At 36.2% G+C, this 21,778-nt stretch overlaps 1 protein-coding gene across 1 annotated transcript in view; it reads right to left on the minus strand.

Annotated features, from left to right (window-relative positions):
- LOC139971089 (polypeptide N-acetylgalactosaminyltransferase 2-like) overlaps window positions 1–21,778 on the minus strand; it is a 141,500-nt gene that overhangs the window by 59,415 nt on the left and 60,307 nt on the right. The window contains exon 4 of the mRNA XM_071977278.1: window positions 13,363–13,430. Coding sequence (XP_071833379.1) covers window positions 13,363–13,430 — 68 coding nt within the window. The remainder of the gene's footprint in view (window positions 1–13,362; window positions 13,431–21,778) is intronic.

Below are 21,778 nucleotides of genomic sequence, written 5' to 3' on the forward strand. Positions count from 1 at the left end.
CAAATTAATGACTCTGTCACTTTCACATTAGTGATTTAAAGATGTATATTGAATTTGAAGCCACGAGGCCGATGTTATAGATATTTCAACTTCTTTTAATCATATGTCTATAGATACCATTATTGTTAAAGGGGGTGGATGCATGTGTTTGATTTTACAAATAAAAAATACAATGTCCCTGATTGTCTAATTATCTTTGCACACATCATGCACATTCCTTTTTCGTGAAGCCCCCTTATAATTCTCTATCATAAGTTAAGTAAAGAAACCTGCTTGGTGAGATGACATCGTCTGATAATGCTACATTTTCAACCATACTAGTAATGACCTTGCTGCTACAAGGAGATATTATAGTATTATAATTAGATAGGGAATACAAATACTGCTGTTACATAGCCTGCACTATGACTGACAGTCAAACCATACTGTCACCTGCCTACATCGATAACTGTATATTGCTCATTTGGCTGGCCTTGAAATTACGTAAAAGAGATATCACACTTGTTTACTTTCTAAAGAGAACCCTCATCCCACGAGTTACTATACCGTATAGTTGTTGTCATTCTTTTTGTACCAAGCATGATACCCCCACCTGACCCCATTCCACTTTCCCCAATACACTCCACCCACACTCCTTCCCTCCTCTAGGAATGGTAGAGCGTAAAATAACAATATTTATTATTATATGTTCGTTTGACTTCCAAATATCCCATTAAGATCTTACTGTAATACTGAGCAGTGTCCTCCCTAGTGTGTTTCAGTTCCCACAGGTTTGAATGCAAGCACTTTTAGTTTTCTTTTTGTCAGAGGTGTCTTCACATGCTAATGTAAGCTAATGTAATGAATGTGGTATTGCTTTAATAACTCATAAATGTGACGCACCAGCTGAGACGGCCAACTCGGAGAAAACTCAGAAAACTGTCAGCAGATTCCATCGGCAAGCCAGTAAGGATTAGAAAATCCGGCTTATTGGTTAAGACCCACCAATGTGTCATCAATCAGCCTATCGCATCTCACTCCTAGCTTTATACACAAGAGTATACGTAAATAAAAGAACTTTACAAAATGAGTTCAAAGAACACGCAGAACATAGTAGGGGGGAGTTAAAGTGTCTTCTTAATTTACATAAACAATGCCTGCTATGTCTTCTGCTCATGTTGAACAAACAACTATACATTCAAACAGACCTCTAGAAATCCCCAAACTTAACTGCATGGTGACTGACAAAATCCCAAAACTTACCAGATTTGGAAATTCACGAGTGACAAGCTTACCTGTATACTCACAACCTAAGCACTCTTTTTCTTCTGTGCCTATAGTTTTGCACATGAACAGGTAATATTTTTAGCACTATACACCTACTATTCATGACCAAAATCTCTCTAAATCGCAAAAGGACACTCATCCTGCCGTGCACAATTGATGATCCAACGTCCACTCGATGACCACCGAAAGAGGTCTCTATTACGAAACAGTTCCATAACATTCAAACAAATACTATCCATGTCAAAAACCACATTCCAACCACTTAGGGTTGTTAGAAATGAGGAGGGTTATTGACCGGTTGTGAAGTAAAGCTTACCTGTCTCCCCGCACTTAATGTACACATCAATTACCGTACTAAGCACAAATCGCTAGCTATTTAACAACTCCCTGTAACATTTACACTTCTCTAACCTTTTTCTACCGCTGTCCTCTGAGTTTCTAGAAACCCAGACAATTACATTTATGCATTTCAACAAATATTCCACAATTTAGGCATGGTTGTCCATCACATCCAACGCGAGAGGTGTTCACCCGTATACCGATATGCTCGTTTACTTACTTTAAAAAACAAAGAAATACATCGCACATCAGTCATCTAGTAATAGTTAAGGTCAGTGAACATTTTATTAGGCTCTCAAAAGAATTCAGGTATTAGCCAGGGTCGTAATAATGACCGAAAGATTCCACAAAGTGAACAGGAACTATTAAGGAGGAATAACATATAAAGACTTCTCCTTCTTACAAATGGGACCTCATAGGGATAATAGCAAAGCCTGACTTAATTATATAAACAGTGCAAGAACAATACCTCTACATGAAGTAATGCTTGTGTCATAGGACGGGAAACTCTTAAAGGAGATGAATACTCACTCTGACGGGGGAGGCGGATAGTGACGCTTAGGGAGGGTCATTGGGGGCGCTGTGCAAGAACAATACCTCTACATGAAGTAACCCATGTGTCATAGGCAGGGAAACTCTTAAAGGAGCTGTGTACTCACTCTGACGGGAGAGAAGGATAGTGACCCTTAGAGAGAGTCATTGAGGGCGCAGCGTAAGAACCATACCTCTACATGAAGTAATGCGTCATAGACCACTTAAATCTTAAAGGAGCTGTATACTCACTCCGAGAGAGGCGGATAGTGACACATTTAGGGAGGGTCATTAGAGGTGCAGTACAAGAATGTTACCAGTTCTTTGGCTAGGGTAGATTAGGGAGTGCATATGTATAGGAGACTTACTTAATGTGAATTCCTTCATCAAACTTTGGCGTTTATCTTAGAGATCTTTGTGAGGAAACACCTGCTATGATAATCCGTCAATCATTAGTTCACATAAAGAACTCTAACATTTCAGATTTGTCTAAAACTCATCTTCATTACAGAAAACCTTTACATTGTTATAAAGGAAGGAAAACGAAGAATGAGGCACACAGAGTTTGATCTGTCTGTCTGTCTATCTATCTATCTGTCTGTCTGTTCTGTTCTGTCTGCCTGTCTATCTATCTATCTGTCTGTCTGTTCTGTCTGCCTGTCTATCTGTCTGTCTGTCTGTCTGTCTGTTCTGTCTGCCTGTCTGTCTGTCTGTCTGTCTATCTATCTATCTATATACCTGTCTATCTTGGGCATATTTAGACTTGCTCAAGTCTTCAGGCTTTTTTGTGAAGGATAACAATGAACATTAAAACCTGTGATATCTCCCAAATAGAATTATGAGCCTTGTTTTTGTAGCTGTTTGATAAAGTTATTCATCACAGTTACCTCAATGTTATAGATCGCATCATCGCCGATGACAGTTTGGTTTTTGTCTCCTTAAACTTGTTAATAACAATAGGACCAAGAATAACATTAGCAACAAATGTGTGGTGGATCTTTGTTATTTTGTGTCAGGTCTTATATTCAAGCAGATGTTTATCTTTATCATTTTGTGTTAGTTTTTATAGCCAAGCAGATGTTTACGTTTCTTTTCCAATTTCCTGTAAGTTTCCGAAACCTTTAGCATCTAGTTTGACTCGAAATAGGATTGGAATTGATCAAACGCAACGACCTCCACTGTCCAAGGTAACTATTTCACCAAATGAATTTTAATAAAGGAGTATAAACAAATGATTTTATCCAATATTCCTACAAAATCTGAACTGTGAATTTAAACTTAAAATACTTCTTTTCTCTTTCTCTCTCTCTCTCATTTTTCTTCATTATGTGAAAAGAAAGTTGATGAGTGGTTAAATTTATTATAGAGAACATGCAATTTATAGCATACACAGACTCCCCATACCAAACGTTATGATGAGATATTAGAATTCTTTCACCAATACAGTATAATCTGGTATATTAGACTTCTGTCAACTTGACCAAGCATGCTGTATAATGCAGTGTTACATCTCCGTCCAGAGACGCAGATGTCAAGAATAAAGAATGAGGTCATAGATTTCAAGGTCTCAAGTTTTATTTCTGGGAGACCTGGAGTATATACACCGTTATGTAAACATATGAAAGTCTACAGTGTGCTATAAATCCCTTAAATATTCACCAGGAATAATTTATCCTGGTACTGCATCGCAAACTGCTACGAAAATGGAGAGATGTATATATAGCAGTATTTGTACATAGGAGTCTTTTATTGGAAACAGAGCTAATAAGAGCCTTGAAAACTGCTATACAAAATTTGTAAACGATATTATTGGTATTCCCTAATTGCCCCCTATATATACAATGTGTGTGTTTGTATATATATATATATGTAATTTTAAGATAATAATTATTTTTCCTGCTTCCTTTCTCTTCTCAGATATTCGTGGTAAGTATATTACAATTATAACCTATGATTAAACAAATCTCCATATATGTCATAAAGTGAATTTGAAAAAGAAATTACAAATAATAAAACCAAACTGATAAATGGCAGATATAAAAGAAGTCCCAAAATAAAATAAATATGTTCTGAGTAATCTGACAAAACAGAATAGTTAGCAATTATATTAAAATTTGTGGCAGTTTACATGAAAATCATGACTTGGACAGGAATGAGAATAATTTCCCAAAAAAAAGTTTGGAATTCCTTTCTACAGCTGAAGATGTCCCGATATGTACAACATCTGAGCCATCATAATAATGATGACATCCCAGCTCTTCGGTATTCTGGTCACATCAAATCTAAAGTGTGTAAAGGGGTGAATAATTTTCTGATTTCAAGTCCTAGGGGAGGAGAAGAAGTCACGAGTTAGATCACCGATCAATCAACTTTATCCTGCTTGGCAGCATTCTTGTGACGAATGTGTAATGAAAGAGCCAAGTGGGATACCCATTGGTGGCAATTTTGGGTGTCTCCATTCCCACTGGTGTCAGGCAATTGGTAAAATGAACAGTCAATTGCTCATCCCACAATATTACAATTCATCTAGACTACATTTCTGTCAGTAATCTCTTTTAGTCAAGGGATATACATGGTGTATTTGACATGTTTTGTCTGTCACCTTCATAGCAAAACAATATTTTTCTTTTAAAATAAACTAGAAATGCATGTTTTTTGATAGAGAAGACTACAGTATTAGTCATAAAATATGTCACTTGTGGATCCCCATAGACAGAGACATCCATGCATCTGAACACCTCCCCCTCCCCCCCCCCCCCCTTGAGGGAATCAGTGAAATTTTAAATTGAGACAGTTATGACAAAGATCCTCGGAGGAAACCACAAAACCTTTATTTTATATAATAATTATTTCTGATAAGACCAATGTTTGAATTAAAAAAAAAAGGGACAATATCATAGAAGAAGGAAGGTTACAACTTAATTGGAAGTATGCTGTTTGGAAAGAAGAACCACCCTTGCGATTTCACTGTTGTCCTATGGCTTGTGTTATTCATCCATAGTAGCTGAATTATTAAAAAGAAGTTGTGTTGAGTACTGGAGGAGGGCTAGGTGATTTAACCCTTTTATTGAGGCAAATCAAACCCTGAATGGGGTCTAAAATTATCGTAATCAAGATGTTTACCATCAATTTACTCTCAATGGAAATATTAAGTTATAGGTTATAGTTGTCTTCCTTTAATACATGGCTATAGTTAGATGTGACTGTTATGCTCATTAAACCAAACTACTTGACAAAGCTTCACTTCAATGTCACAGTGATTTTTCTCATTGAGTCTCCCATCTTTGCATGATCTACAATAGGAATAAGAGACTGGTTAAATGATTTCTTCTGATAATGACATGACCAAAAAGATGGATTGAAAAAGTTGCCATAAAAATTTGAAGTACCTTGGTGGAATATACATATCTATATATATTTATATAGATGTATCTACACACACACATATATATAATATAAAATGAGACAATATCATAAGAGATTGTGCAATAAATAACAATTTACGGTTGTGCAAGAATCCAAACTGACAAAACCATTCAATCACTACAAACTAAAGTAAACAGAGAAAGCCTGCAAGTTATTCTCTCGAGTAAAAGGTGATTGAAATGCCCAGATATTAAACTTGTCATGTGAGTGCCAATGCTGATCCATCAAGTTTTTATTCTTGCATTTCTGTGTTATTCCCTTCCTTAGCCGATTTGATATCCCTCCGAGGGTTCCCAAAAATCGAGAGTGATAAAATTATGTTAACGATGATAAAGTGCACAATAACACTCCCACAGAAGAGTTTGAAGAACCCTTGACGACGAGAGACGGACATTCTCTTTATTCTTCTCGGATTTTTGCAGCTCCAATTATTATGTAGAATAAGCTGGTGATATCACTTCCGATGCTTTGAAATCTTTGACTCTGAGAACAACAAAGTCTCAACAGGCTTACTGATTCCTGGTAAACAATTTAACATTAAATTTTTTTTAATACAACAACATTGCACGCAAGATTTTTGAATGAATGATTTTTGAAGAATTTTAAACATTATTGACTGTAACTTCAGCAGAGTACTTGAACTAATGCGTGAACCTACATATCAGGTATAAACTATAAAATCCATCTCAAGATTTACTTATCAAGTTACTATGTTGACAAGATTTTCAGCCTTTAATCCTATAAACCTCTATCAATTTCAAGTGTCCCCTGATCCCAATAAAACTAATAAAGTCCTTGAACCAAATAAGATGGCTCTGCATATCATGTGTGTTCACCAAAGCTTTGCATATGATTGAAAAAGTTCCAGACTTTCACCTCTATTGACTTTCAATGAGCTTTGAGCACCACATAAAACAACAGAGTTCTTCAGTGCTCACTAAAGTTCATCCCATCTATGCTTTTTCTAATAGATTTCATGTTTACAAAGCATTCACTTTGACCTCTGATCACTTCAATGACTTTTGACCTCCAATGATTGTGCTTACTGTAAAATGTTTTTAGACTTTAACCTTTGCTGACCTTTGACATCAAGTATAAAGTACTTTTGGAATACTACAACATTAGCAAACACGACAGAAATCCATAGTTTCATAAAATGAATCCCTCGTTCTGTAAATGCACTTCATCGCACCTTCCATGATGTATTGTCACTTTGTTAATCACCCAACTATGCCATAGTTTCACCCTCTTCTTTTGGTCTTTGTCACCTCAACACTAATTGACCTGTAACCACCATGTGTCAGACTAACAACAAAACAAAAATTAAGAAATACTAATGCAAAAAGGAAAAAAGAGAGAGAAAAAAATTAAAGAAACAAAAAGGACAGGTGCATATCCACTCTGCTGGGAAACCCCCTGTGACTTTAAGTTTCAATAGTGAAAGCAGAGTCCAATTCATGTAATGACATCATTGGTATAGTTAGGATGTGGAACCACATGAAAAGGTGCGCATATGTTTTCAACTAAAACGTGCCACATTTGGGGATATTTTGGTTCTTCGGATTTTGCAACATGCTGTGATAAATTGTTATTTCATGAGCCATGTGAACATCTGAGCAGGTTTACAATTTCCAATTACAGGATACTACACATGGATGTATAAGTTTTCGGTATCATTGACTTCCCCCCCCCACTCCCCCACCTGCCACGAAAATAAAAAGTTGATTTACATGGGTATGAAACTAACAAAGTCATTGAATACATGCCTGAAATTATTCCAAGGTAGTTTATGAGCTTGAAGCACAGGAACCTATACTGTAGGAACTCATGGCTATGATATGCACTGTAAGGACAGCTAATTATTGGACAAATAACCAATTTATCCATCAAATGATCACAAAAATACTGTCCGTAAGATGGATTTTCAATGTGATATTGAGAGCGACCTCTGTTATCCATTTCTTTATTAACGTTTTAGTAAGTGATACTATTATTTATCGCTACAAGCTATCTCTAATAGCCATGTGAATGCCGTTACCATTTAAACTCTGTACCATTTAAACTCTGTACCATAAAGGCGTTAACTGTCACAGGAGGGAGTCCGGCAGACAGTGGCAATGATTTATAGCCATCTTTGAATGGACCTGGCTGTAACATAAATCAGAGACAATCGAAGGGGGGAAAGGAGGCCAGGGAAACAAGATAAGATTTGCTTAATTGGTTAAAAATCATCTTTAATTGAGATATAAGTTACCACACAGATAATAGAGGAAGGGATAAATAGCTGTGGGAGAGTTGTGGGCAAACGGAGCAATAACGTAGATATAAACGTACACTAAACATGTAAAGATTATAAATGTATGATGCAATAGTCATCATCCTTGCCTTTATAATCATACTTGTCATCATCAATTTCAAGTTATATGGACACCATTATTAGTCACAGTCGTCATTATTATAATCAACTTTGTTTCCACCATGCCATCTTCACCATCTCCCCATCACTGTCATCATCATGATCATCACCATGGCCACCATCGCCGCTGCCACGCCATCGCCATGATCATGATGATCATGATCATGATCATGATGATGATGATGATGATCGTTGCCGTCGCCGTCGTCACCATCACCATCATTCCAGTTGTTATCCTCACTACAACCATTACCTTCTTTACTGCTGTCCCATTATCTTTATCCTCCCATTTCATCTCAAATTTCACTCTGTTACCATAGCATTTGACTATAGTTCTTTCTCTTAAGACTATTTTTCTGTGCCAGCACACACATATGTGTGTTCACTTATTTACTTTTGTGTTCACCTCAACACCAATTGAACTGTGTGTAAAACTACAGTATGTGTATTTGTAACTCTTGTCAGTCTGAAGATAAGGCAAAGTTGAAAGTCAGGCCTCCTGATTTAAACACACAAAATAAAAAATCGTTGTCAGTGAATAAAAACATTTAACTTAAAGGAACAAGTATGACATCATTAAAGAATCTACAGTTGATAGTAAACTATGTAAGCATTGAACTTAAAGGAACCAGTATGATATCATTAAAGAATCTAAAGTTGACAGAGAACTTTGTAAGCATGGAACTTAAAGGAGCAGGTATGACATCATTAAAGAATCTAAAGTTGACAGAGAACTACATAAGTTTGTAACTTAAAGGAACTGGTACTTTATGACATCATTATGAATTAAGAATCAAGCCAAAAGAGGCCTGCATAACATTTCCTGTCATAAGAATATACTATTTTCTGATAAAAGTCATTTGGCAAACTCAAGAGTAAATCCTTTGTTATTTTAGTAGAATTATGTTTATTGTATAGGGCCTGTAAAAACATAAAAATGTGGATTAAGTTTGCATTTCTTGTCACAAATTAAATCCTGGTCATCACATGAAATTCATTAACATTGTTATTGTGTGTTAAATCTTCCACAAACACAAAACAAACAAACGCAATATATTGCAATTTTCATCTGAAATTTGAAATCAAACTCTGAATCTCTCTCTTAAAGTTAGGAAACCATGGCAACCATGACAATTTCTTTCTTTTATAGTGTTAACTCATCCGGAAGATTCTACGACATACTGGATTACCAATAACTAACAAAATGTAAACAATCACAGGATATTTTTTTTTACAGAAAATTATTATGCACTCTGCTGTGCAGGCATTAAATTTCAATAGCCTGCAGCATTTGCATAATTTTAAGTAGACAATTAAACACTATTTTCACTTTTTTATCTTGTCCATTGGGAAATACTTCTTTCTTTTCTGTTTAAAAAAAAATAACTTTCAATGAACACAACAGTGAGGACTTTAGTTTTGTTTTTGCTTAGAAAAAGAATAGCATTTATCACAGAGCAAAGTACTACAACCTCCCAAAGGATTGCTTTAATGTTTTAATTCTCCTCTTTAAGCCAGGTTTCCTTGTCTATGAAAAGAACCACGAACTCATGAATATTAAATATAAAGCCAAAATAGCAGTGACATCGTATCATAAACTAAACCTCCCCATTAATAATTTGTATAGTTCTGTTAATGGATATGTTCACAGGACTCCATGATTAATGAAAGTAGACAGATTTAGTGAAAGGTTAAATTCAAGTATGGTAACATCTTATAAAACATGTTTAAAAAAAGCAGTATGAAAAAAATTATCATAACAAAAAGCTTCCAAAGTACTTTTAATGTCACATAAGTATTTAACATTTTAATATTTATAAAGGTACGGAGACAAAATTGTTTGAAAATGGCCAAGTTTAATGTTTGCTAAAAGCATCCAAGGTTGAAAAATTATTATCGTAACCAACAATTGAAAATCCAACTGGGAAATTACAAAACTTGACAAAGAGCCAAAAGTTTTTTTTTTGTCTAGAACAAGAGTCAAACCAGGTTTCCAAGCTTTTTTTCTCTCCTTTTTTTTTTTAATAAATTGCAATAAAACTTAATAATCTTGAATAACAAACTGCAGTGTTGTTGAAGTTTAGCATCAAAACAGGTTCCAAGTTAAATCAAGATCAAATAAAAAATAAATAAAAAAATAATAATTAGAACCTTTGGCAAGAGTGGTGAATTAATATGTCCATGTCCTTAAGTCCTAGAGGACAAATACATCTTACAAGGTTTATTTCCAGATTTCTTGGTAAAGGTCATTTTGCTTTTAGTTGGATGATGTGATAAATAGAACACTGTACCTTCATTAAATACACAATCTGACTTTTTACAAAATTCTCTTGCCAGCACGATTTATTCTTGTAATTAATTAATTAATTAATTTTATATATCCACGAATAAGTTTAGAGTCCTAATTTATGTATCAATCTCTCAGAGGTGCAAGTGATTATCACAGCAAATTCAAGGAGGAAATAATAGTAATTTTGAAGGATATAACTTTATCAATATTCAGCGTGTGTCCTCAAACATGTTTGATCTTAGGGAAAAATTGTCCGAATTCCATGGGAAGTGCAAGGGAAGGAAGTTTGTAATTATGTGACTCAACGAGGATGTTACAGCCCTCGGGGATGGTACTAGAGCTGCTTACTGACATTTTACAATGCTTAAAGTAGGGGCCACCAAAGTCCCCAGATTAGGAAAGGCTTTTATCACGAGTTAACATAAACAACAGGTACGTGCTGCTGTATGCAACATTGATTGATGAAACTTAACACCAATCGGTCTCCACTGGATAGAAGAAGCAGAAGGCTAATTTGAGATCAAAAAAAGTTTGAAAATAAAAGGGAAGAAAGAAAGGAAACAGGAAAGACAAAGACTATGTAAAGATTCGGGGTTTTATTCTCAATTTCCAATAAACTTGGCACCATTCAATTTCCAATAAACTTGGCACCATTTCCTGTATTATTTTTATACAAACTACCACAAACCTGTATTTTGTTTTACTGGAGAACTACGTCTGACTGTTTAGTAAGAAATATCAATAAATAACCACCTTTCCAAGAAAATGTCTGGACAGGATTTTTTTTCTACTTTTTCACAATTTTTAGAAACTTTGTCAATGGGTTATATATGGCAGGTATATAGATACCAAACATGTAGAAAAAGCTTGGGGTAGTTGGGAAATATTTTTTTTTTCTTTTTTCTCCTTAAAAATTATTATCAAAATGAACTGCAAAAGTGTATTTAAAATCACAAAAGTTGCTACTATGCAAGGCTATCAAAATATTGTTGTTTCTAGCATCTATGACTCTTAAAATAGAGTAATAAAATACAATTTAGTTTCCCCCCATCTATTGCCGTAAAATATGCATGTTATCTGCTATCCATGAAGTACGGATCTACTGTTTCGTCACCAGTGAGTGCCATCGGTTGTATTGACTCTGCTGTACTTTCTGTCAGAAATGAAGCATTACCAATAAGATGATAGATTAACCTTACAAACCAGGCGCCAAGCCATGTTTTTACTATACAGTGTGCACCACTATGATATTTATTTATTTTACTTTTTTTCTGGCGTATTATCGTCATACTTTTAACCGGCAATGTTAACATTCGCACGAACAGAATTAACCAAAAAAAAAATGACAAACAACTTTAGGAGAGTAAATCCGATACTTTAATTCGAGATGAGAAACGTGGAACGACACAGCTTCGGTTGCAACTGTGATTTGTCACTCGTGACAGCTAATACAAGGATAGACTGTCAGTGTTGAGAAATTTATGGGGATGGAAAGAATATAAACGCTAGAGGACTGCCCGGCAAGGGATTCAGATCTTGCTGTCTCTGCTTTCCAAATTTCAAGATGTGAGCCTCACAGTAAAGTAATCCATCATTTCGTTCTTCCGTGTTTTTTCAAAAATGAGCCACATCCTCTCAATCAATATGGCCACATGCATAATACTGTGATATTTCAAAGTAATACATTCAGAAGTGACCCACCCATTACTCTCAAGCATTATGGCCACATGCATAATACTGTGATATTTCAAAGTAGTACATATTCAAAAGTGACCCACCCATTACTCTCAAGCATTATGGCCACATGCATAATACTGTGATATTTCAAAGTAATACATATTCAGAAGTGACCCACCCATTACTCTCAAGCATTATGGCCACATGCATAATACTGTGATATTTCAAAGTAATACATATTCAAAAGTGACCCACCCATTACTCTCAAGCATTATGGCCACATGCATAATACTGTGTTAGCTAAAAGTAGTAAGTTTGTTTGATTGGTTCTATTTCTTTAGGAGAACTATTTCACACATCGGCCATTTCATGACTCTAAGTGTTCATTGCGGCTCCTAATAAAGTTACGCGACAAAGGACATTAGCACAAATCGATTTCCCCCTTCATACCATTGTCGTACATCTACAGAGAATCACGACAGATTTTCGACGCTTTTTTCTTTTTCAATTTCTGTGAGTTGATTTCCTTGACTTCAAGATCAGGGTGACTTCAATCGTCAAGGTTGTGCAAAGTGTCTTGCACATTGATAAAAAGTTAAATTTCATACAGTTGAATAGACTTGGCTGTCCTTCTAACTTCACAAAGGTACAAGGCAAGTTCTCCTGTTTAAGTCTCAGACAATTTCACTTCACGCACACGTGTCCAGTGAAATTAATGACCTAGGTTATTTATTCAGGTGGATTTCACTTTCTATTAACTTACAAATCAATTCCAAATTTTTTCTAAATATTTTTCCCCCCACCCATTAATCAAACTAAAGGATTGTTTCAAAACCTGGCTTTACCATCTTTTACAATAAAATAATAATAATTTGATTAGCTGACGGGCCTCACTCTATCTATTCAGGTTTCACAGTCTCTCACTAGAGAGGGAGACAGGCCACTCCATATTTCACACTTCTGGTCATGGATTTGGCTATAAGGTTCATAAGACAGTACTTGACTATATCCTCTTCAGACACTCCACTGCTTCTTTGCATGATTCCCTTTCCAAATCATTTTGTCAAGCCTCCGGGATTTTCAGTGAAATCAAAGATCTTGATCGAGAAGACCTCTCCAAAATTTGTCTACCTAAATACTGTTAAATTTTGACTTTTGTCACCTTTATAAAAAAGGTGGAATAAGGAGTTGGGAAATAATTAACAAAATTTTATTAAGTTGTACTCAAGATTTAGTAACTGAAGATCAAATATAGGATGAGAGATGAAAGTAAAGAGGATGGGATAGGAGGGGGGGGGAGGAAGTGGGAAGGGGGGACAGAGAGAAGAGGGATAAAATCTCTGCCAAAACATCAACCCAATCATGATGGAATATTTAAGTATTGGTGAGAGAATGAGATAATGAGAAAAATACTTACGATCATCGCTAAAATCATCGACAAGAATTATTTCTGTTAGTACATTGGGCGGACTCTTTCTGAGGACACTGTCAAAAGAATGAGAGAGAACGGTTTGTGAATTACAACTGCACATCAATGAATAAAATTATGCATGACACATGATGCCCTCCCCCCCCTCCCCCAAGACCAGGAGTGAAACAACTATGGACCATCACTTAATTGCAGAGAAAATTCACAAGACATACCACACAAGGTGCTACTTCATCCAACATCATTTATACAAAGCAAATGGATTCAACTTTATAAACTTTTTTTTATATATTTTTTTTTTATGTCAATTACAGATTTTTGAACACTTGTGAGAGCGGAAAAGAAGGTCATTTCCATAATTCATATTCCTGTCTTATGAAATTCTTTACTAATCTGCAGTACACTAAAAGCTAAACCTTTCACTGCACATCACAAACAGCCAGTCAAAATTGACATATTTACTTTTTACGTTGGAATTTTAGAGTGCAGTTGCGGTACTACTGTATAAAAAGGGAAGACAGGTAAACAAGGTGCTTTGCATCCATATAGATTCGTTAGTACTTTGTCCCCACAAAGGATGACAAATGGCTTATTACAAGCACTCAATGATTCTGAAAGCTTAAAAGCACCGATTACTTTCTATTTCTTTTCGACCTTCGGTGATGATTTGAAGCCTGAGAATGGCCTCGCTATCTTATGAAGATGAATCCTTCGGCTGATCAGTTAGCTCAGTTGTGAAGGACAGCAGTTACAGCACTTTGCATGAAAGAACAGATAGATCCTATCTAATAGTAAGGCCATTTAGCTATGGTTTTGATGTTTTCTTTTGATAAAGATTTTTATCAAAAATGTGTCTTCAACAAAGAGCAACAGTCTCCATATCAAATGTCAAATCAAAAAAATAACAGATTACATACCACGCTAACATTATTTGCAAGAAAAATTATAATAACTTTTCTTTGCGTGAATTGGAAACTTTGGATGAAAAGATAAGATCGTGACTGAAGGATGCAGGACTTGCAACTCTCAAACACTGTCACTTAATGAGGGAGTGACTATTTAATTAAGTCTATTTGTCAAGTTTCGTCTCCCCAGACGCAATTATCATGTACAGTAAGTATGTAAACCACATGTAAAAAGCAAATGGGAAAATTTGTAAACTTTTTACTTTTGTTTTATTGTTTGAAGTAAGACAATGACTACTGAAACTAATGAACTAAAATCATTAATATTAAGGATGTTAAATATGTATATCCCATTCATCTCCAAAAGCCATTTTGAAAACCACTTCACTATACAGCCTAACAACCAAAATGATGTGGGCAAAATGACAAAGTTGGTCCTATGGGGGGGGGGGGCGGAAGAGGAATAACATTCCAAGATTTAAAATATTTCATTTGGAAATTAACATTCAAAACGATTTCTCCCCCCCCCCCTCCTAATTTGTTTTGCCCTTCTACTTATCTACAAAGCCCTAAATTTGCTTTACACATATCACAAACCTTCCTCATTCCTATGTTTATTTATAAATTGTCATTGTTCATTTAAAGCTCATAATGTTTGATTTATAAACATGGCAAAGGGATAATACTATCAATATACCCATCTTTATTGAAATGTTGATGGCCATTTATAGAGACAACAATTATGTCGATAATTAGGATTGAATAGCTAGGTCACCATATGTCGTGCCGTCGTCCGAGGAGTCACAGAGCAATTATAAACACTGCCAGCTGTGAACATAATCAAAGTACTGTACAAGATAAACTCTATGGTGTGTTTATATAATATTTCATGACCATAAAACACAGAGTCAATTGTTTGTTCTCCCATCCCCACCCACAAAAATGATAACAATAATAAAATAAAAAATAGATGAAGACATAGTGAACGCTCAGCAGCTTATTCAACGAGCAGCTGTTCTTATTACCTTCACTAGCAGTGTGTAAATTTAGCAGTCGTCCAATCGTCCGAGACGACCAAATTACCTGCCGGACAACCAAAACTTGTCAAATCGTGAAGTACTGGTTGCCCGGCGGACAACCAAAAACTTTCAAAAGACCGTTTTATGTTCCGTGAAATAAACGGAAAAAGACACGGAAACAAGCGTGAAACCAAAAACTTAAAATGACATTTTAAATAAGAAGTAACTCATTCCAAACTCCGCCTTCATCTAATAAATAATATACGTAGGAATAGGAAGGCCAAGCCCTCACATGTACTGGACCACTCAAACCAAGCTTCATGGTATTTTCTGTTCCTTCGTATGTCAACAAAGGACAATCAGAGTTCAGGTTTACCCCCACGGACAAAGACCCCGCCCATCCACCACATTTTTTTTTTGAGAAACGAACACCAAGTACACACTCACAACTAGGTCAATGGAAAACATAACAAACACATTTTTGAAACGAACATCTTTCATTATATCTTTTAAAAAAACCACAACTTCTTCTGACAAGAACCAAAAGTTCTCCTACTCCTACAGATCATTAAAGTTGTTTGAAAATAAATATATCAAACAATCAACTGCAAGGTACAGGGTTACCAAAACTTTATTACAGATATTTTCATGCTAAAAATAGACAATGATGCTTTACCAAGATTCCCGTGATTGATTGGCTTATAGTCCCTACCGATTGTTTGCAAACATTCTTGCATTTTCAGTGCTCAATGAGCAAGAAGTTAAGTTGTTTAACAACAATTACTAGCAACGTTTACTTTCCCTTGTGTAGAGATAACAAAGTTTGTGGTAAAGGCTATCATATATGTGGACTCAAATATCATAACGTTAGGCCTTGTCTCATATTTGTAAGGTACATTTTGACAACAATCACTGCTGGTACGAAGATGCACTTGAATTGTTTCTGAGACTATCACTTAATATTTTAATCATTGTTTTGATCAGAAAATGTTATGATTTTTGTGGGAAGCTTACATATCTGATCCGGAAGGGATATTTTATCTCACAGAATGTTTCTTTTCTCAGCAATAAGAGTTGCTAATGTGAAATGTGCATTCATACCACAGTAGTTTCTGTTGCAAACTTTTTCGCGGCTCAATTGCCCACGTGCTTCAGAAAAGTTTATTTTGGAGCAACATTCGTGTGTAAACTTACTTCTGTATTTTAGAACATTGAAGTTTGATTTTTTTTATCGACATTGCGCAAAAATCTATTCACATAGGCCTACTGTAATTTTCGCACAGATGATTGTTTGCAAAGAACCCAGGATAAATGTTGGATCAGATTTTAAAGATTTGCGCAAGTTTAGTTGAAAATGAAGTTCGAACAGGCCTATATGTAAATGCAGTAGTACAGTGTGGAATTTAGCGAGAGATATGCACACTGTAGGTACAGTGATTTTGAAGAGTTTGGCTGTTGGAAGCGCTGCAAGGTCAAAGCATGGAGCTACTACAGAATTGGCGAGTAGGGAAGTACAAGGGCGGATGAAGGAGGGGGCTGGGGGTATCTTTTTTAAAACGGTAGGGTGGGCGAAAGGAGGAGTCGGCCGGGCCGCCCCTGTCAAACACCGAAGCTAAGACACTGAGCCATCTGCCCTATAATATTGTGTATAACATTCACAAAGTATAGGCAGTGATACTACACTACTATTAGTACAGTAGGTCATACAATAAACGTAATTGGTGTTCGATCGGGACGCAAGCTTTTCTTACAGGACGCAAACTTTTTCGGGGGCTTGCGTCCCTGGGACGCAAACTTTTTTCCCTAATAACATTACTGAAACTGAAACACTAGACCAGTACTATGACGCACCTACAGCTTACCCTGTGGTTATTGTATCGTTACGCCCTGCAGCAAAACATCATGTACCTAACTAATGTACACAATCTTTGCTACAGTCAGCATTATTAGAAAATAAACACAGAATTTGATCTAGAACCCATGAAATCGCTCAACATTCATGGTTTCTTAGGAGTCCCAAACAAGTATTTTTTTCTGAACATAAATTACTATAGCTTTACAGGACGACCAAAATTTCAGCAGGACAACCGAAAATTGGTGAGCTGGTTGTCCTGGGGACAACCACTTCAAATTTCTTAAATTTATACACTGACTAGATTTATATGAACCTTGTGCACTTTCCATTGGAATTGCACACATTGTACATACTGTAATTCGTACTGTAAGATATTTTGCTAATGCCTTGTTCGATTTGTATGGGTATTGATATATGAAAATATGCATTGTATAAAAGTCTCAGTTGTTGTAACATGTTGCCGCAGCAACATTACATTATAGTTTGTTATTAATCAGCTGGACATCTTAGTTCAGGATCTTAGTTCCAAAATTACAGTACCTGTGCGTCATTGTGAAATGACTTTAGAGCCAATGTGGGCCGGGATTAAAGGAGATTGATGTGAAATAGGTTTAAAGGAGATTGATGTGAAATAGGTTTATAGGAAAATGATGTAAACTGGCGTAAAGAGCCAGTGTGAAAAGCACTCACAGCAATTGTGAACTGGTTGTAAAGCCTTCATGAATTGGCTTTCAAATCAAAGTGACAAAAAGTGGCTTTAAAGCCAAGGTGGCATGGAGTGGCATTAAAATCGAGGTGGCTTGAAGTGGCTTTAAAATCAAAGTGGCATGAAGAGGCTTTAAAGCCAAGGTGGCATGAAGTGGCATTTAAAGCCAAGGTGGCATGAAGTGGCTTCAAAATTAAAGTGGCATGAAGTGGCTTTAAAGCTAAGGTGGCATGACTTTATAGCCAAGTTGGAGGATGTAAACGACCGTTAATTGGACAGATAAAGAAACTCTGAAAGATGAGATCTTATAAATCTCACGGCTGGGATACTTTGGGTAGAAGTTGCAGAGGCTGTAGATGGACAGAGGTCTGTCACTGTAGAAGGGGGGTGGGGATGGGGGTGGAGAGGGTGGAGGGGGAGAGGAACTAACCATTGGTGCATTGAAGTTCCCTTGATTTAACTTGATTTACCCTAATACTAGGGATGAGGCTAATCATAATTTGAACTAATATTTCGTCACTGAGTGTATATCACTAAACTTGATTGGAAAATTGACACTGCATGTAATTCTCAAAATCACACCTATCAAAAGAGAGAGGTTTGCTTCATCCGCAGTGACAAAATTCACACTTTTTAGGGATTCATCCTAAAGAACTGTTCAAATGACCCACAAAGTAACATCTGGAGGTGGAGCAGTTTTGATTATATGCAGATAATAACAAAATGTCTAAGTCAAGCAGAACACTTTCTGTAATCATTTTCAAATTTATGACAGCAGATTATGGTGAAAGTTTCATTTAGTACTTGACATACATATTATAAAACTTTTTCCTAGGACCCGGTGTGACAGGATATTTTCCCCCCTGAAAATATTCCCCCCCGGGGGGAATATTTCCTAGGAAATTTTCCACCCGGGTGGAGATTTCCTAGGAAATATTCCCCCCGGGGGGGCATTATTCCTAGGAAATATTCCCCCCAACCTGGAAAAATTCCCCCCACCTTCATGTAATTCTAGTTAATTATTTTTTTTGTACACCTATCAAGGATATCTCATCATGGAACTATAATAAGGAGATTTTAACATTTTTTGGGCATGAACTTGGAATATATCATTCCTGCAATAAGGATATTCAGAGGAAATGTCTTGGGTTAGGGTTAGGCCATGAATGCAGTGCCATGAATGGAATGGGACTAGCTCTGATGCTCTGATGTTACTGATGTAGTCAAGTATAATCATTGTAAATTGAAACTATTACATTGTGTTGGTATGATGGTTCCACAAGAGGATTCAATGTTTATTGGGAAGGGGTTGACTTATACATTATTGATTATGAGCTGTGGTGAAGCTCAATGGGATTATCTTAATTCATGGCTTAAGAAACTGATTGAACACCATTGAATTACTCTTCATGCATAATTAGACAAAGTTACCTGGACTTCCTCGATATGAAATTGGATATTGGGAGTTGGCTACTGATTTTCTCAACTGGCTAAATTGCACCAATCCTTTCAACTAACTGTCCGCTGGCCACTAAAAAAATGTTGCGAATACGTGAAGGATATATTCCTAGCGTTTAATTGCCATGAACAAGCGATCGACCATCTCATCATACACTGAATTTGATATATCGCCTATTGGAATATATGAATATTATGAAATTCATTGCAAGCTAAAGACTTGCAGGTGCTGCCAGGAAAATTGATCATGCTTATGGTGGGGGGGGGGTATATTTTCAGGGTGGGGGGAATTTATCCAAGGAAAAATTCCCCCCCGGGGGAAAATTTTCAGGGGGGGGAAATTTCCTGTTACACCGGCATTCAATACTAGAGAAAAATCCAGTCTGGAAAACCATAATCGTACATGTTGGAAATGCTAGAATTGGAAGGACGAGTGGAGCGGCCCGTAAACGGGTCATTGCGGGCGCAGTGTAAGAATGTTCCAAGTTGTTGTGAGCAAGGTAGATTGAGTGCATACAGTATGTATGGGAGACAGGTAAAGTGAGGATTGAAGTAAAATAGGTCATTTCTTTGCAATGAACTTTAATACACTAAATTATTTCATGAAACAAGCAAAACATATTATCTTTTAATGTAAGAAAAGCTGAAACATGTACATACGAAAATATATGCCTATCCGCGTAAACAAGGCGGTATAGGCAACGAACGAAGTAGTCTCGCAGAGCTACTACCTGTTACCCTAAAAACGTTACGTAAGAAAAAACGAACGCATGGGCGAGAGTGTACACTAAAAACAGCCCCCAAAAACACCCTTCCCTACAAGAAAAGGATACTTATCAGGCTGGAAAAGATCCTTGGAAGTGCAGAAGTCCTGATAGGAAACTTCTAGAGTATAAATCCAAGGTAATTCGGGCGAATTTCGCGAAAATTTTTCTAACTCCGAAAAACACATTGAGACACTTTGTGGGTAGAAAAATGAAGGAAGGCCATTAGGGCCAGTGAGGGTGTACAGTGTTAAAAGATTACCAGGGCATTCTAGACACGGTAGAATGCGGTGCATAGGTTGTGGGGAGACAGGTAAGTGGGGAACGAAGTAAATTTTAATACACTAAATTATTTCACAATCTTATCCCCCTGCTCCTCCTCCTCCTCCTCCTCCCTTGAACACCACAATACTAAATAAGAACATTTAATGTGCATGTGTTCAAGCGATTGGAAGTAACAGATCCATTTCAAAAAGATCAATGTAAAACACCTATTGCTTTAATATATTTCAATTGTAGTATTCCCTAAAAAGTTTGTAGATACTGCTCTGACTAAATTATCACCATGACAACCATATCCCTTATTAAATTAATAACATAGTGATTCCATTCACAGTAGCATACATTGTAGCAGTTTTTCTATTATGTCTATAGTGTATGAGTGTATTCTAATATAACCTGGGTATAGTCTTTCTCTGACAGCTGTATTATGCCACGGTACAATCCAGCAACATTTTCACACCGATTCAACGCTATTGTGTAAGTCACAGAGAAACGCACTTCTGTTAGCTAAACTAACTACTCACAAGCTTCATAACTGAAGAAAATCAAAACAATATCTGAAGACTCTGATTTTTTGCTGGTACAGCCAGTAGTATGTATGCCAGTAACGCTACATGAGAAAGTGTCCACTTAGAAGTTATATTTGGAATCGAGTCATTAATTAGTGGTCGATTAAATTTCAATCGAGAGGACATCTGAACTAGATCAACTGCTATCTGACTTTATATAAGTACTATAAATTCAATTTGACAAAATCTGCTCGAAATTTTTTACAAATACACAACGATGTCATGAAGCTGATTTTTAAAGTCACATCCTTCTCTGGAATGATCAAATTCTTTCCTTTAAATTTCTGCCCACTTTCCTCTTTAAGGCATTGCAGAAGCAAGCAATATGTCTTTACCTTAATACTTACTATAGATCCATGATCATTATCAAGAAATCTGCAAATATTAACATTTTTTTTTTCATTTTTGAGACAAATCAGGGGTACAGGAAAGTAAAAGTCATGTTTGGATACAGCTGCCATGTTTGATGCAACAAATGATGTCATCCACACACCACCTCTAGGAGTTAACTTTTTATCCATATTTTCACGTTGGAAGTAAACAAAGTTTCCAATGAATGAAGGAATTAAATAAGCCATGCTAATATTGCCAGGTGATGCTAACACTTCATTGATATTTTTCACAATTATGTTGGTAACACAGAAAATCGATTGAATTACAATAAAGTAAAATGCAGAAATATTATATAACTCGGGCAATGGCAGATCTGTGATGTCATTTTCATACCTGCTCAGGTAGTCAATGGATCTTGTTTAAACTTACTTATAGTCTTCTTTCTCTTATAGTTATATCAAGGCAGGTCAAAACATTACAATTCCCCCCAAAACTGATTACGGCTGTGCTAGT

This window comes from Apostichopus japonicus, chromosome 8, assembly GCF_037975245.1.
Source record: "Apostichopus japonicus isolate 1M-3 chromosome 8, ASM3797524v1, whole genome shotgun sequence".
In the NCBI taxonomy this organism is placed as follows: Eukaryota; Metazoa; Echinodermata; class Holothuroidea; order Aspidochirotida; family Stichopodidae; genus Apostichopus; species Apostichopus japonicus.